This window comes from Pristiophorus japonicus, chromosome 21, assembly GCF_044704955.1.
Source record: "Pristiophorus japonicus isolate sPriJap1 chromosome 21, sPriJap1.hap1, whole genome shotgun sequence".
NCBI classification, from domain to species: domain Eukaryota; kingdom Metazoa; phylum Chordata; class Chondrichthyes; family Pristiophoridae; genus Pristiophorus; species Pristiophorus japonicus.
This window is the reverse complement of record NC_091997.1, coordinates 62546549-62563037: the sequence shown is the minus strand read 5'-3', so window position 1 is coordinate 62563037 and position 16489 is coordinate 62546549. Positions and strand designations below refer to the sequence as shown.

The 16489-nt window shown below is 51.3% G+C and overlaps 1 protein-coding gene and 1 long non-coding RNA gene across 2 annotated transcripts in view; one reads left to right on the top strand and one right to left on the bottom strand.

The window, feature by feature from the left end:
• LOC139233543 (transient receptor potential cation channel subfamily M member 1-like) overlaps positions 1 to 4311 on the top strand; it is a 31767-nt gene extending 27456 nt beyond the window's left edge. The window contains exon 20 of the mRNA XM_070863946.1: positions 4198 to 4311. Coding sequence (XP_070720047.1) covers positions 4198 to 4311 — 114 coding nt within the window. The remainder of the gene's footprint in view (positions 1 to 4197) is intronic.
• Positions 4312 to 13754: 9443 nt separating this feature from the next.
• On the bottom strand, positions 13755 to 16281 carry LOC139234028 (uncharacterized). Its single transcript, XR_011588255.1, has 3 exons — positions 16196 to 16281; positions 16025 to 16082; positions 13755 to 14011 (listed from the first exon to the last, which is right to left on the bottom strand). It is a non-coding gene; the product is annotated as an uncharacterized lncRNA (long non-coding RNA).
• Between the last annotated feature and the right edge of the window lie 208 nt (positions 16282 to 16489).

The following is a 16489-nucleotide window of genomic DNA, read 5'->3' as shown; positions in this document are numbered from 1 at the left end:
GGGATGGGGGGGAGAGAGGGATGGGGGGGAGAGAGGGATGGGGGGGAGAGAGGGATGGGGGGGAGAGAGGGATGGGGGGGAGAGAGGGATGGGGGGGAGAGAGGGATGGGGGGGAGAGAGGGATGGGGGGGAGAGAGGATGGGGGGGAGAGAGGGATGGGGGGGAGAGAGGGATGGGGGGGAGAGAGGGATGGGGGGGAGAGAGGGATGGGGGGGAGAGAGGGATGGGGGGGAGAGAGGGATGGGGGGGAGAGAGGGATGGGGGGGAGAGAGGGATGGGGGGGAGAGAGGGATGGGGGGGAGAGAGGGATGGGGGGGAGAGAGGGATGGGGGGGAGAGAGGGATGGGGGGGAGAGAGGGATGGGGGGGAGAGAGGGATGGGGGGGAGAGAGGGATGGGGGGGAGAGAGGGATGGGGGGGAGAGAGGGATGGGGGGGAGAGAGGGATGGGGGGGAGAGAGGGATGGGGGGGAGAGAGGGATGGGGGGGAGAGAGGGATGGGGGGGAGAGAGGGATGGGGGGGAGAGAGGGATGGGGGGGAGAGAGGATGGGGGGGAGAGAGGGATGGGGGGGAGAGAGGGATGGGGGGGAGAGAGGGATGGGGGGGGAGAGAGGGATGGGGGGGAGAGAGGGATGGGGGGGAGAGAGGGATGGGGGGGAGAGAGGGATGGGGGGAGAGAGGGATGGGGGGGAGAGAGGGATGGGGGGGAGAGAGGGATGGGGGGAGAGAGGGATGGGGGGGAGAGAGGGATGGGGGGGAGAGAGGGATGGGGGGGAGAGAGGGATGGGGGGGAGAGAGGGATGGGGGGAGAGAGGGATGGGGGGGAGAGAGGGATGGGGGGGGGAGAGAGGGATGGGGGGGGGTCGGCGAGAGAGAGGGGAGCAGATTGATGGACTTAACTGAGTGACTGGTCTCGACAATCCAGCTTAATTTGCTTATGAGGCAGAGTTTTATAGATTTGCTTTCATTTCTGTAGACAGGGAAATGTGCACACAGGAGTTTAAATCCCAATCTTGCCAACATTTCTGAGGGACAGTGGATCATTCCCTCATTCTCCTGCTGTAGCAGGTGGGTGAAGACAGAGATCCGGGAGGTCACATGGTGCGGTGCCAGTGTTAAACCGTGGTTCCACACACAGAGCATGCAGCACTTGAGCGCAGGCAGTGGAAGGAGCGTGCGGCAAACCAGTCCCACCCACCCCTTTCCCTCAACGACTATCTGTCCCTCCTGTGACAGAGTTTGTGGTTCTCGTATTGGACTGTTCAGCCACCTAAGAACTCATGTTAAAAGTGAAAGCAAGTCTTGCTCGATTCCGAGGAACTGCCTATGATGATGACACACTGACCAGCACAACTCCCCCGCTACAAGGGCTCGCTCCAAAATCAGATGGTTCTCATCAAAATGCAGCAGATTGGGAGAAGCAGCTGTGTGGAAAGTACCTGCAGCTTTACCCAGACAGTACGGCTGAACAAGGCCGACTCCCTTTCATTTAATTCACCTCGTTTTTAATTAAAAGACGATGAAAATGACAGGTTTATTCTGGTGTGTCTGAGGTTGGAACAGAAAAGCCACAAAGTGGTTTATTTCTGAAGTACTCAATGCTGACTTGTATTTATAGCGTGTCTGCTCACATTGCTCAGAAACACAGCAAGACCCACAAACAGCAATGAGATTATTTTGGTGATGTTGCTTGACGGACACATTGTTGACTGTGATTTTGAAAAGCACCTTCAGATCATGTAAAGGTCATGTAAATGTGAGGTTATCCACTTTGGTGGCAAAGTCAGGAAGGCAGAAGGGGAGGTGCAACGAGACCTGGGTGTCATGGTACATCAGTCATTGAAAGTTGGCATGCAGGTACAGCAGGTGGTGAAGAAAGCAAATGGCATGCTGGCCTTCATAGCGAGAGGATTTGAGTATAGGAGCAGGGAGGTCTTAATGCAAGTTGAGACCACACCTGGAATATTGTGTGCAGTTTTGGTCTCCTAATCTGAGGAAGGACATTCTTGCTATTGAGGGAGTGCAGCGAAGGTTCACCAGACTGATTCCCGAGATGGCAGGACTGACATATGAAGAAAGACTGGATCGACCAGGCTTATATTCACTGGAATTTAGAAGGATGAGAGGGGATCTCATAGAAACATATAAAATTCTGACGGGATTGGACAGCTTACATGCAGGAAGAATGTTCCTGATGTTGGGAAAGTCCAGAACCAGGGGTCACAGTCTAAGGATAAGGGGTAAGCCATTTTGGACAGAGAGGAGGAGAAACTTCTTCACCCAGAGTTGTGAACCTGTGGAATTCTCTACCATAGAAAGTTGTTGAGGCCAGTTCGTTAGATATATTCAAAAGGGAATTAGATGTGACCCTTACGGCTAAAGGGATCAAGGGGTATGGAGAGAAAGCAGGAATGGGGTACTGAAGTTGCATGATCATATTGAATGATGGTGCAGGCTCGAAGAGCCGAATGGCCTGCTCCTGCACCTATTTTCTATGTTTCTATGTAAACTTTCCATGTTGAGCCAACACCAACACATCGAAGCAATTATTTTTTCAAAGCCCGTTTAAAGCGAATGTTTCTGTAAGTTGTAGTAGAAACACTCAGACAAGAAAAACAGAAAACTTCAAGTTCCATTCAACAGGAAGTAAAGTAAGTTGTTACGAGGGAATTGACGAGCTTATTTTCAATGGTCTATATGATCTTTAACAGTAAGCAATCCACATGATCCTATGCCCGACACAGCACCGATTGTATCAGGGTAAGCAGCGTGTCTAACTAAACCATTGAGTTAGGATTGGGTCCCGTCACAGCACACCTTCCCCGGGCCGGGTTGAGGTTATGTAGTCAGGTAGCATCTTTGGAGATGTTACGTGGGTCGCTCTAACATCAGCAGACTGTCCGGGTCTCGGGCGCCAGGTCTATCTCTGGAACTCCGGGATGACTAGATTGACCACAGAACACAGCCTGCAACGAGCACCACTCGTCCTATCAGCAAATGATCAGCCACGTACAGACATTCCAAACACATGGCCACTCACACCAAAGTCTCCACATCTGGGTCCTGCTGGGGCAGTGGCAGCTCTCCCGCCCCCTTGAAAAATAAATTCCTGGGATGGGAGCGTCGCTGGCAAGACCGGCATTTATTGCCCATCCCTAATTGCCCTCGAGAAGGTGGTGGTGAGCCGCCATTTCAGAGTCAACCACATTGCTGGGGTCTGGGGTCACATATAGGCCAGACTGGAAAAGGGCAGCAGATTTCCTTCCCTGAAGAACATGAGTGAACCAGATGGGTTTTCATGTCAATCCGGTAGTTTCATGGTCACCTTTACTGATACCAGCTTTTTATACCAGATTTATTGAATTGAATTTAAATCCCCCAGCCGCTGTGGTGGGATCTGAACTCGCGTCTCTGGATCATTGGTTCAGTTACATAGCCACAATGCTCTGGGCTCCAGCCCAATACTTCCCCACACAGCAAGTGTTGTCAAGGTACATAACCATGGGGCTATTACAGTCCATATCCTCAGCCTACCTACACATGTGCACAAGTCACAGCTCCTACAGACCGTGACCTGGCCGAGTGACTCACGCAGTCTAGACCATGGTATATATATCCTCTCCGCATTCTTTCTACTAAAATGCATCATTTCATACTTTTCTGCGTTAAATTTCACCTGCCACGTGTCCACCCATTCCACCAGCCTGTCTATGTCCTCCTGAAATCACTTACTGACCACAAACCTAATGTTCCCGATAGTAGCAGCTCTGTTAATACCTGTTCCATCTTTACAGACGAAGAAATGAGGATAACAGAATTAGGAAGTCACTCTGCTGCTCGCCATGCTGTACCTGACCTGGGAGGGCTTAATGCTGACACAGGGTGCATGAAATAAGCAAATGCTCCATTCTTCTGTTCTGACGTCCTTCAACTTGACGAGCTAAATACCCAAGGGAGATATTGAAAGATTGAAAACACTCCCAACAAACAGCAGTGAAGATGGTTTTGTTTAAGACCTGCTGCAGAGGACATCCACCTACTCACTGTTTGTTATCCAAGAGAGAGATTGTAGTTTAGTGAGGAGAGCCATTACTGTGCAATATGTTGCTGCTGGAACCTTTAATCAGCACCTCACTCCACGCTGGGTTTATCCACTCTCCCAGCAGGGCTACAACGGCTCCTGCTTCACATGTTGCAGACGGTTATAAATCAGTCCAGCAACGTGACGGGTTTGTGCATTTATAATCAAACATCTGCTGCTTTACATCGAAAGCTGTGCAGCCTGTACCCGGGCTCGGGCTCCAGACTGTAAAACTGCCTCATTAGTGGCTGCTGCCTGTGCGTCTCGGAGTGCCGGCCAGTTAGTGGGAGAATGCAGCCCATCACACACCAAACACCTTCACACTGCTGGGCAGAAACTCCCGGAGATCCCAGTCCAAAGACACGGTGCGATCTCTGCCTCAGACTACACAAAGGCTGCACTTGGCACCATTTCAGATACTGTTGGTGCTCGAATCACACATAATAAATCTTTAACTTTTGAAATTCAGTCCAAATAAATTGTCCTTACATCCATTTAACTTCTTTCAACCATTTTTCACCGAGAGGTTCCTGGATTGTAAAATTATTCCTGATCCAATTTGTTTTTAAACTGATTTTGTCTGAAAACTGAGCCGTGAATCCATGCAGCTTTTGGGAGATCTAAACGATCCACCTCTGTCTGCAAGTCTTTTCTCTGGTACAACAAAAAATACAAACCCTTGACGAAATGAACAAGTATTAACATCGGACGAGGACAGGCTGGGGCTTAACTGGGACATCCTGAGCAACATTCCAGTAGAAATTCTTCACACACAAATCTGGAGCTCTCTCCCCAAAAAAGCTGTTGAGCTGGGGGTAAATTAAAAATGTTAAACCCAAGATTGATAGATTTTTGTTGGGTAAAGGTATTAAGGGTTACAGAACAAAGGTGGGTAAATGGAGTTAAGATACAGATCAACCATGATCTAGTTGAATGGCAGAACAGGCGTGAGGGGCTGAATGACCTCCTCATGTTCCTAGTACTGGAAACTGATGCAAAATGGGCATCTTGATGCCAACACCCGGTCAAAGGTAAAAACAGAGAGACAGACTATTATCTGAATGGTGACAGATTAGGAAAAGGGAAGGTGCAACGAGACCTGGGTGTCATGGTACATCAGTCATTGAAGGTTGGCATGCAGGTACAGCAGGCGGTTAAGAAAGCAAATGGCATGTTGGCCTTCATAGCGAGGGGATTTGAATACAGGGGCAGGGAGGTGTTGCTACAGTTGTACAGGGCCTTGGTGAGGCCACACCTGGAGTATTGTGTACAGTTTTGGTCTCCTAACTTGAGGAAGGACATTCTTGCTATTGAGGGAGTGCAGCGAAGGTTCACCAGACTGATTCCCGGGATGGCGGGACTGACCTATCAAGAAAGATTGGATCAATTGGGCTTGTATTCACTGGAGTTCAGAAGAATGAGAGGGGACCTCATAGAAACGTTTAAAATTCTGACGGGTTTAGACAGGTTAGATGCAGAAAGAATGTTCCCAATGTTGGGGAAGTCCAGAACCAGGGGTCACAGTCTGAGGATAAGGGGTAAGCCATTTAGGACCGAGATGAGGAGAAACTTCTTCACCCAGAGAGTGGTGAACCTGTGGAATTCTCTACCACAGAAAGTAGTTGAGGCCAATTCACTAAATATATTCAAAAGGGAGTTAGATGAAGTCCTTACTACTCGGGGGATCAAGGGTTATGGCGAGAAAGCAGGAAGGGGGTACTGAAGTTTCATGTTCAGCCATGAACTCATTGAATGGCGGTGCAGGCTAGAAGGGCTGAATGGCCTGCTCCTGCACCTATTTTCTATGTTTCTATTAAAGATTCATTAGACAGACACAAGACAATTGCGAACAGTGTATCTGGGTGTAGGCTGGCTTCATTGCTACAAGGCCACAGAGTAATTTGAGCACCAGGGGGGAGGGGGAGGGGCGGGTGGATCAATACGGTGCATCCACGAGGCTGAGAGCTACATGGCTAGCACGTTTCAGGAGGTGGTCACCCCACAGCTGAAAGGTGTGCAGGTAGAGGGGAAATGGGTGACCACCAGACGCAGGCAGGTAGAACAGGAGTCCCCTCCCCGTGAGTCCATCTCACTTTCCAACCGATATTCAATTCGGAGTATCGGTGAGGGCGATGGTGCCTCGGGGAGTGCAGCCAGAGCCAATTCCAAGACACCACGGGTGGCTCAGCTGCACAGGGGGAGGGACAAAGAACAAAAGAGCCCTAGAGATCGGGGATTCTATAGTTAGGGGAACAGACAGGCGTTTCTGCGGCCGTAGACGTGACTCCCGAATGGTTTTGTGCCTCCCTGGTGCCAGGGTCAAGGATGTCACAGAGCGGACGAAGGGCATCCTGGGGGGGGGGGGGGGGGGGGGGGGGGGGGGGAGGGTAAACAGCTCGAGGTCGTGGTCCATATCGGGACCATCGACATAGGTAAAATAAGGGATTAGGTCCTACAGGAAAAATTTAGGGAGCTAGGAAGAAAATTTAAAGGGTAGGACCTCAAAGGTAGTAATCTCCGGGTTACTCCCGGTGCCACGTGTAATGAGTACAAGAATAGAAGGATAGAGAGGATGAACACGTGGCTGGAAAATTGGTGTAGGAGGGAGGGCTTTAAATTCTTCAGGCATTGGGACCGCTTCTGGGGGAGATAGGACCTGTACAAACCGGACGGGTTGCACCTCAATAGCACCAGGACCAATATCCTCGCGGGGAGCTTTGCTCGTGCTGTTGGGGAGAGTTTAAATTAGCTTGGCAGGGGGCTGGGAACCGGAGAACGAATTCAAAAGGGAAGGAAGTAAAACAGTAATTGGATAGCAAGAATCTAGAAAGCGAATCTGTGAGGCAGAGGAAACAGGGCTTAGTATGTAGTAACCAAGGAGATCTTCCTGTACTGAATGGGAAATACTTTAATGCAAGGAGTATAGCGAATAAGGCGGCTAAGCTAAGAGCACAGGTAGACACTTGGGAGTATGACATTATAGCCATTTCAGAGACATGGCTGAAAGAGGGGCAGGTTTGGCAGATTAATATTCCTGGCTACAGGATTTTTAGACAAGATAGAGAGGGGGATAAAAAGGGGGCGGGGTTGTGGAACTAATTAAAGAAACTATTACAGCGGTGAGGAGGGATGATATGTTAGAGGGATCATTAACTGAGGACATATGGGTCGAATTGAAAAATAAAAAAGGAGCGATCAACATTGCTGGGAGTGTATTATAGACCCCCAAACAGTGGGAGGGAGATAGAGGAGCAAATATGTAGGCAAACTGCTGTTAAATCTAAAAACCATAGGGTAGTAATAGTAGGGGATTTTAACTATCCAAATATTGATTGAGACAAATTTATTGTGAAGGGTATAGAGGGTGCGGAATTCTTGAAATACATTCAAGAGAACTTTTTTAGTCAGTATGTAGCAAGCCCAACACGAGAGGGGGCGGTCTTGGAATTAGTTTTGGGGAATGAAGCTGGGCAGGTTGAAGGGATATTGGGGGGGAACATTTGGCTGCTAGTGACCATAATTCAGTCAGATTCAAGTTGGTTATGGATAAGGGCAAGAATAGGCCTGGAATAAAAGTTCCGAATTGGGGAAAGGCTAATTTTGCTAAGTTAAGGAGTGATTTGGCCATTGTGGACTGGAAACAGCTACTTGTGGGTAAATCAGTGTCGGAACAGTGGGAGGCATTCAAGGAGGAGATCCGGAAGGCTCAGGCCAAACATGTGCCCATAAAGCAAAAGGCTGGGAAAAATAATTCTAGAGCTCCCTGGATGTCTCGGGACTTACAGGGGAGGATTAAGAAAAAAAGGGACGCTTATGTCACATACCAACGGCTAAATTCTATAGAATCTTTAGAACAATATAGAAACGCTGAGAGAGAGCACGAGAAATTATTAGCCAGTAAAATTAAGGAAAACCCTAAGATGTTCTATAAATATATTAAGAGTTACAGGGTAACTAAGGAAAGGGTAGGGCCGATTAGTGAGCATGAGGTAATCTTTGTGAGGAGGCGGAAGATTCTTAACGAATACTTTACATCTGTTTTCACAAAGGAAAGAGGTATTGCAGATACTGTTATCGAGGAGGAGTGTGATATTCTGGATGAAATAAATATAGTGAGAGAGGAAGTATTAAGGGGTTTAGCAGCTTTGAAAGTAGATAAGTCCCCAGGCCGGATGAAATGCATCCCAAGTTGTTGAGCGAAGTAAAAGAGGAAAGAGCAGAGGTCTTGACCATCATTTTCCAGTCCTCTCTGGATCTGGGCATGGTGCTGGAGGATGGGGGACTGCTAATGTAGTACCCTTGTTTAAGGCGGCAGAAAGGGATAAGCTGAGTAATTACAGGCCTGTCTGCCTAACCTCAGTGGTGGGAAACTTATTTGAAAAAATCTTAAAAGACAGGATAAATCTGCACTTGGATAGGCAAGGATTAATTAGGGACAGTCAGCACAGATTTGTTAAGGGAAGATCGTGTTTGACTAACCTGACTGAATTTTTTGAGGAGGTAACTAAGAGGGCCGATGAGGGTAGTGCGTACGATGTAGTACATATGGACTTCAGCAAGGCTTTTGATAAGGTCCCGCATGGTAGACCGGTCATGAAGGTTAAAGCCCATGGGATACAGGGCAAAATGGCAAATTGGCTTGGAGGTAGGAAGCAAAGGGTAATGATTGATGGATGTTTTTATGACTGGAAGGATGTTTCCAGTGGGGTTCCGCAGGGTTCTGTTCTGGGTCCCTTGCTTTTTGTGGTATATATCAACGATTTAGATTTGAATATAGGAAGTATGATTAAGAAGTTTGCAGACGACACTAAAATTGGCTGTGTAGTTGATAATGAAGAGGAAAGTCATGGGCTGCAGGAGGATATCAATCTACTGGTCAGGTGGGCAGAGCAATGGCAAATGGAATTTAATTCAGAGAAGTGTGAGGTGATGCACTTTGGGAGGGCTAATAAGGAAAGGTTATACACATTAAAGGGCTGAATGGCTTACTCCTGCACCTATTTTCCATGTTTCTATTAAATGGTAGGCCACTCAATAGTGTAGATGAACAAAGGGACCTTCGAGTGCTTGTCCACAGATCCTTGAAAGTAGGCCAGGTGGATAAGGTGGTTAAGAAGGCTTACGGAATGCTTGCCTTTATTGGCCGAGGCATAGAATATAAGAGAAGGGAGATTATGCTTAAATTGTATAATACTTTGATTAGGCCACAGCTGGAGTACTGCATGAAGTTCTGGTCGCCGTATTATAGGAAGGACGTGATTGCACTAGAGAGGGTGCAGAGGAGATTTACTAGGATGCTGCCTGGAATGGAGAATCTTAGTTATGAGGACAAATTGGATAGGCTGGGTTTGTTCTCATTGGAACAGAGCAGGTTGAGATGAGACCTCATCGAGGTGTACAAAATATTGACAGGCCTGGACACAGTGGATAGTAAGGGTCTATTTCCATTGGTGGAGGAGGCTATTACGAGAGGGCATCGTTTTAAGGTGGTTGGTGGAAGGTTTAGAGGGAATTTGAGGGGGGGGGGGGGTGCTTCTTTACACAGAGGGTTGTGGGGATCTGGAACTCGCTGCCTGGAAGAGTGGTGGATACAGAAACCTTCACCACTTTTAAGAGATGGTTGGATGGGCACTTAAAGTAACCTGCAGGGTTACGAACCTAGAGCTCTTAATTGGGATTAGACTAGAGAACCTTTTGTTGGTCGGCGCAGATATAATGGTAAGTACTGCAGGGAATAGAATACGGCCAGGGTGATCTCCTGGACTAGTTTCAATCGCCTGGATTGGTCGGAGAGGAATTTTTCCAGATTTTTTACTCCCTAAATTGTCCTGGGTTTTTGCCTCTCCCAGTAGATCACATGGCTCCGGTTGGGGTTTTTAGTATCAGGGGTGTTGTAGTGTTGTGGGGAGGACTGGTTGGGTTGGGTGCTCTTTGCCTTTCCGTCATTGTTCATGGCTTTATATGTAACCTTTAGGGTTGCTGGCCAAGGGCCGCGTGGCTCTTTGTCGGCCGGCGCAGACACAATGGGCTGAAATGGCCTCCTTCTGCGCTGTAAATTTCTATGTTGCTATGTCGGCGCAGGGAGAGGGAGGGGCAGGGAGGACAGGGTTGGGCGGGGCAGTCAGGTATAACTCCCAGCTCCATCATCAGCAGGAATAAACCGCAACAAGCTCCATCTGGGCAAAGCGGTGAGAGAATGGAACCGCTGTGTGAATCAAACATCCAATCACTGCAGCGAGAACACTTCATGACAAGTCTGAGCATTCCGATAAAGTGCAGGAGACATTCATTCTGCCATTCCTTAAGCTGTTCACACTGCATAAAACACATTCTTTGTGGCAAGTTAAACAATAACTTTTCTGTTGAAATATTAAAACCCATTCCCATGTGACTGCATCATGCCATCAGTGGTGTTATCACGAGTGCAGCACTGGCTGAATGTGCTCAGTGTAACTCAGTGAAACTCCTCATATTATTGCAGCTACAGTGGCATCAAAGCAGTGGGCCTCTGCCTATTTGTGACTGAATAACTCCCACTCAGTGCAGCGGATTGAATAATTCCACTGCGCACTCTTTATCATTGCACGGTTTAAAGGCACAACGTCAAAATATACAAAAACTCCAATTGCTTTTCCTAAAAGCCTTTCAGAAAAGACCAGAACCTTGTTTAAGAGGTTCATCAAACCATGAAAACTGTAACTCACCGCACCCCTGTTAAGATTCCGCCTTGTCCAAGAAGAGGTCACCAAGAAATAAATTTGTTTTTAATTGCTGGTCGAGTTCGAAATATTGGCCAGGACACCGGGGAGAACTCCCCTACTCCTCTTCAAAATCGTGCCATGTGATTGTTAATGTTACCAGAGAGGGCAAACGGGGGCTCGATTTAATGTCTCATCCAAAAACGGCACCCGACAGTGCGGCACTCCCTCAGTACTGCCCCTCCGACAGTGCGGCACTCCCTCAGTACTGCCCCTCCGACAGTGCGGCACTCCCTCAGTACTGCCCCTCCGACAGTGCGGCACTCCCTCAGTACTGCCCCTCCGACAGTGCGGCACTCCCTCAGTACTGCCCCTCCGACAGTGCGGCACTCCCTCAGTACTGCCCCTCCGACAGTGCGGCACTCCCTCAGTACTGCCCCTCCGACAGTGCGGCACTCCCTCAGTACTGCCCCTCCGACAGTGCGGCACTCCCTCAGTACTGCCCCTCCGACAGTGCGGCACTCCCTCAGTACTGCCCCTCCGACAGTGCGGCACTCCCTCAGTACTGCCCCTCCGACACTCCCTCAGTACTGCCCCTTCCTGACAGTGCAGTACTCCCTCAGTACTGCCCCTCCGACAGTGCGGCACTCCCTCAGTACTGCCCCTTCCTGACAGTGCAGTACTCCCTCAGTACTACCCCTCCGACAGTGCGGCACTCCCTCAGTACTGCCCCTTCCTGACAGTGCAGTAGTCCCTCAGTACTGCCCCTCCGACAGTGCAGTACTCCCTCAGTACTGCCCCTCCGACAGTGCGGCACTCCCTCAGTACTGCCTCTCCGACAGTGCGGCACTCCCTCAGTACTGCCCCTCCGACAGTGCGGCACTCCCTCAGTACTGCCCCTCCGACACTCCCTCAGTACTGCCCCTTCCTGACAGTGCAGTACTCCCTCAGTACTGCCCCTCCGACAGTGCGGCACTCCCTCAGTACTGCCCCTTCCTGACAGTGCAGTACTCCCTCAGTACTGCCCCTCCGACAGTGCGGCACTCCCTCAGTACTGCCTCTCCGACAGTGCGGCACTCCCTCAGTACTGCCCCTCCGACAGTGCGGCACTCCCTCAGTACTAATTATACTCAGTACCGGTGCCAATGTTGGCAGCTCCCGATGTGGAGAACTCACACAGGACATGGCAGAATCAGAGGATACTTTCCAGATTCACTTGGTAGAAAGACACTTTTTTTGTTACAGCTTATGTTCCTGGCCAGAGCTGGGTGACCTCTCAGCCCACCTGTACTCAACTCCTCCAGCATCACACCAGATCTGCCACAAGAAATGAGAAGTTGTAACTGAGACTTCTGAGAAACTACGGCGAGACCTTTGCAGCGGCTGGTGGTCTGAATCTGCTCCAGGTTAGAGGATGTATTCAAGTGACCTGCAGCCTCGATCATTGCTGGGCACATACCATCAAACTACTCGGTCCCTGAATGGTTCTATACTGCAGGGGTGCAACTAACAGTGAATGTGTCCTTCTCCCTCGATCAGTTCCACTCTCCAGTGTAACCCGGCGGATGTAGCAGGAACCGACGGTATTGCTGTTCAGTGAGTGGGTCTCTGTAGTCAATGGGCGAGTCATTTCCCACATTTACACTGATTATAAATCCGATGCAATCAGCAACTGCATGAAGAGTAAAAGGGGAGCGCAGCACGCATCACTGCCCGAGCAGGAAGCGTGGAAAACTGGCTGTGCACAAACACCTTTCAGAGGATAAAACAAGGTGACAATCACATCTGCATCCATGCAAAGGCAGGGTGTGCCTGTCAGGATGACTAAGCTAACCATACCTGTCAAACTGGTCCTTCAGTCAGTAAACAATACACGCAGTGCCAGCCACCACGCCTTTGCTTTCCCTCAGGGACACGGTGCCCGACCCATCGCACAGTAATTCACAATTATTAAACTCCTTTGTCACAATTCCCACCCGTGCCTCCCTCACAGACCCTCTGAAAGCTGCTCAGCCCTGCTACTGTCTCAGAGAATCACCTCTCCATGGGCCTGGCATCTTTCCCTAAGGAAGACACCGAGCCCGGGGACAATATCCTGGGGTTGGGGGGGGCCAGCAGCCCGGGTCGGGAAGGGGGGAGCAGGGGGCAGCGGCCCGGGATCAGAGGGGGTGGGGGGGCGCATCGGGGAACATAGGAACAAGGAGGAGGCCATTCAGCCCCTAGAGCAGATTCCGCCATTCAATGAGATCACGGCTGATCTGTGACCTAACTTCATCTACCGTCTTTGGCCCATATCCCTTAATACCTTTGGTTAACAAAAAGCTATTAATTTCCAATTTAAAATTAATTGTTTTAGTATTAATTGCCGTTTGCGGAAGAGAGTTCCAAATGTCTACCACCCTGTGTGTGTAGGAGTGTTTCCTGAAAGGTCTGGCTCTAATGTTTAGACTCTGCCCCCGAGTCCTGGACTCCCCAACCAGCAGAAATAGTTTCTCTATCTATTCCCGTTAATATCCTGAAAACTTTGATCAGATCAACCCGTAAGCTTCGAAATTCTAGTGTAATCTCTCCTCGTAACTTAACCCTTGAAGTCCAGGTATCATTCTGGTAAACCACTTCCTTCAAGGCCAATATAACCACCCCTAAGATGTGGGGCACAGAACTGCTCAGTGCTCCAAGTGGGAGCTAACCAGGGCTTTGTACAGCTGCAGTATAACTTCTACCCCCTTGTATTCTAGATATAAAGGCCAGTATTCCATTAGCATTTTTGATTATTTTCTGTACCTGTTCATGACATTTTAATGATCTATGTACCTGGACCCCCAAGACTCTTTGGACCTGCACTGTTTTTTTTTAGCATTTACCATTTATAAAGTACCCCGTTCTATCCTTTTTATATCCAAAGTGGATGAACCTCGCATTTACCTACATTGAAATCCACTTGCCAGAGTTTTGCCCATTCACTTAATCTGTCGATCGACACGGTCAGCCGTGAGGGATTATGGAGTGTCCTCCTCAGATTCGGCTACCCTCAAAAGTTTGTCACCATTCTCCGCCTGCTCCACGATGACATGCAGGCCGTGATCCTGACCAACGGATCCCACCACAGACCCATTCCATGTTCGGACCGGGGTCAAGCAGGGCTGTGTCATCGCACCAACGCTCTTCTCCATCTTCCTTGCTGCAATGCTCCATCTCATCCTCAGCAAGCTCCCCGCTGGAGTGGAGCTAAACTGCAGAACAAACATGAATCTGTTCAACCTCCGCCACCTCCAGGCCAGATCCTAGGTCGTCCCATCCTCTGCCATTGAACTACAGTACACAGACAACGCCTGCGTCTGCGCACACTCGGAGGCTGAACTCCAAGCCATCGTCAACACCTTCACCGAGGTGTACGAGAGCATGGGCCTTACACTAAACATCGGTAAGACAAAGGTCCTCTACCAACCTGCCCCCGCTACACAGCACTACCCCCCCCCCCCCCCCCCGGTTATCAAAATCCACGACGAGGCCTTGGACAACGTGGACCATTTTCTATACCTCGGGAGCCTACTGTTAACAAGGGCAGCCATCGACAATGAAATCCAACACCGCCTTCAGTGTGCCAGTGCAGCCTTCGGTAGCCTCCGGAAGAGTGTTTGAAGAACAGGATCTCAAACCCGGCACCAAGTTTATGGTCTACAGAGCAATGGTGATACCCGCCCTCCGATATGGCTCAAAGACATGGACAATGTACAGCAAGCACCTCAAAACACTGAAGTACCACCAACACTGCCTCCACAAGATCCTGCACCCCACCCACCCGTCCCTTCAACCACCGTCTGCCCACCCGTGACAGAGACTGTAGGTCCCGCATCGGACCCTTCAGTCACCCGAGAACTCATTTCTAGTGTGGAAGCACGTCATCCTCGACTCCTATGATGATGACGATCTCTGTAATTTTATGCTTCCCTCTACACTGCCTACAATGCTGCATATCTTTGTGTCATCAGAAAATTTGGATATATGACTTTCTATGCCATCATCTAAGTTGTTAATAAATACTGTGAATAGTTGAGGCCCCGACACAGATCCCTGCAGGACACCAATCACATGCTGCCAATTTGAGTATCTCTCCATTATCCCTACTCTGTCCCCTGCCCCTCAGGCAATTTTTTAACCAGGTCAATAATTTGCCCTCAATTCCATGGGCTTCCACCTTAGTTAACAGTCTCTTCTATGCCTTCTGGAAGTCCATATAAATTACATTCATAGACATTCCCCTGTCCACTACTTTAAGTCACCTCTTCAAAAAATTCAATCAGGTTTGTCAGATATGACCTACCTTCCACAAAGCCATGCTGGCTCTCTAACCAACTGAAAATTCGAGGTGTTCAGACACTCTATCCTTCGTTATACACTTGTCCAGATAGGGGGCCAGGAGCCCGGGTCAGGGGGTCGGGTCGGGGCCAGGAGCCCGGGTCAGGTGGTCGGGTCGGGGCCAGGAGCCCGGGTCAGGGGGTTGGGTCGGGGCCAGGAGCCCGGGTCAGGGGGTCGGGTCGGGGCCAGGAGCCCGGGTCAGGGGGTCGGGTCGGGGCCAGGAGCCCGGGTCAGGAGGTCGGGTCGGGGGCAGGAGCCCGGGTCAGGGAGGCAGGAGCCCGGGTCAGGGGGTCGGATCGGGGGCAGAAGCCTGGATCGGGGGCAGAAGCCCGGGTCAGGGGGTCGGGTCGGGGGCAGGAGCCCGGGTCAAGGAGTCGGGTCGGGGGCAGGGGGTTAGGTCAGGGGCGATATCCCGAGTCGGGGGGTCGGGTTTGCCCTCACCATCTCGCTCCATTCAGCGAACGGAAGGCCCTTCGGCCCGTGGAGGCCCTGCTAGCCCGGGCTGGAGGTTCCTGCATTCCAACAGTGATTACACTTGAAAGACAGACAGACTTGCATTTATATAGCGCCTTTCACGACCACTGGGCGTCTCAAAGCGCTTTATAGCCAATGGAGTCGTTCACGGTGAGGGGGCCATGGGGGGGGGGGGGGGGGGAGACAGGGCCCGGGGGGGGGGGGGGGGGGAGACAGGGCCCGGGGGGGGGGGAGACAGGGCCCGGGGGGGGGGGAGACAGGGCCCGGGGGGGGGGGAGACAGGGCCCGGGGGGGGGGAGACAGGGCCCGGGGGCTGTCCGTCCGTCCTTCACTAATTCCCGCCCTTAGCCCACAAACCCGGCCGCGATCCCCGGCCTGGGCTCCACTCGGCCCCCGGGCCCGGCCTCACTCACCCGGCAGCAGCGCGGCCTCGCACACCCGGCTCACCTCGGCCCGGCTCGGGAAGGAGCTCTGCGGGAACAAACAGGCGTTAGAGAGTCAGCGACAGGCCCCGGCCCCGGCCCCGGCCCCGAGCCCGCCCGGCGTCCCGCTCCCCTCCCCTCCCCTCCCGCCCCCGGCCTCACCTCCGCCGCCGGCAGGTAGCTCCTGAAACTCGGCTTCGAGCTCTTCATCCCCGACACTGAGCGTCCCGAGCGGCGGCGGGGCCGGGGGAGGGGCCAGGGAGGAGGGGGCGGGGCTAAGAGACGGCTGGGGACGGGGCCAGGAGCGGGCGGGGCCATGGGAGGGGCTCAGTGGGGGGGAGGGGTCAGGGACTGGGGCGGGGCCAAAAAGGAGGGCGGGGCCAGGAGAGCCGGGGGCGGGGCCAGGGAACGGGTTGGTGTGTGGGGGAGACGCGCTCCGCGGGCCCCACGGCAGTG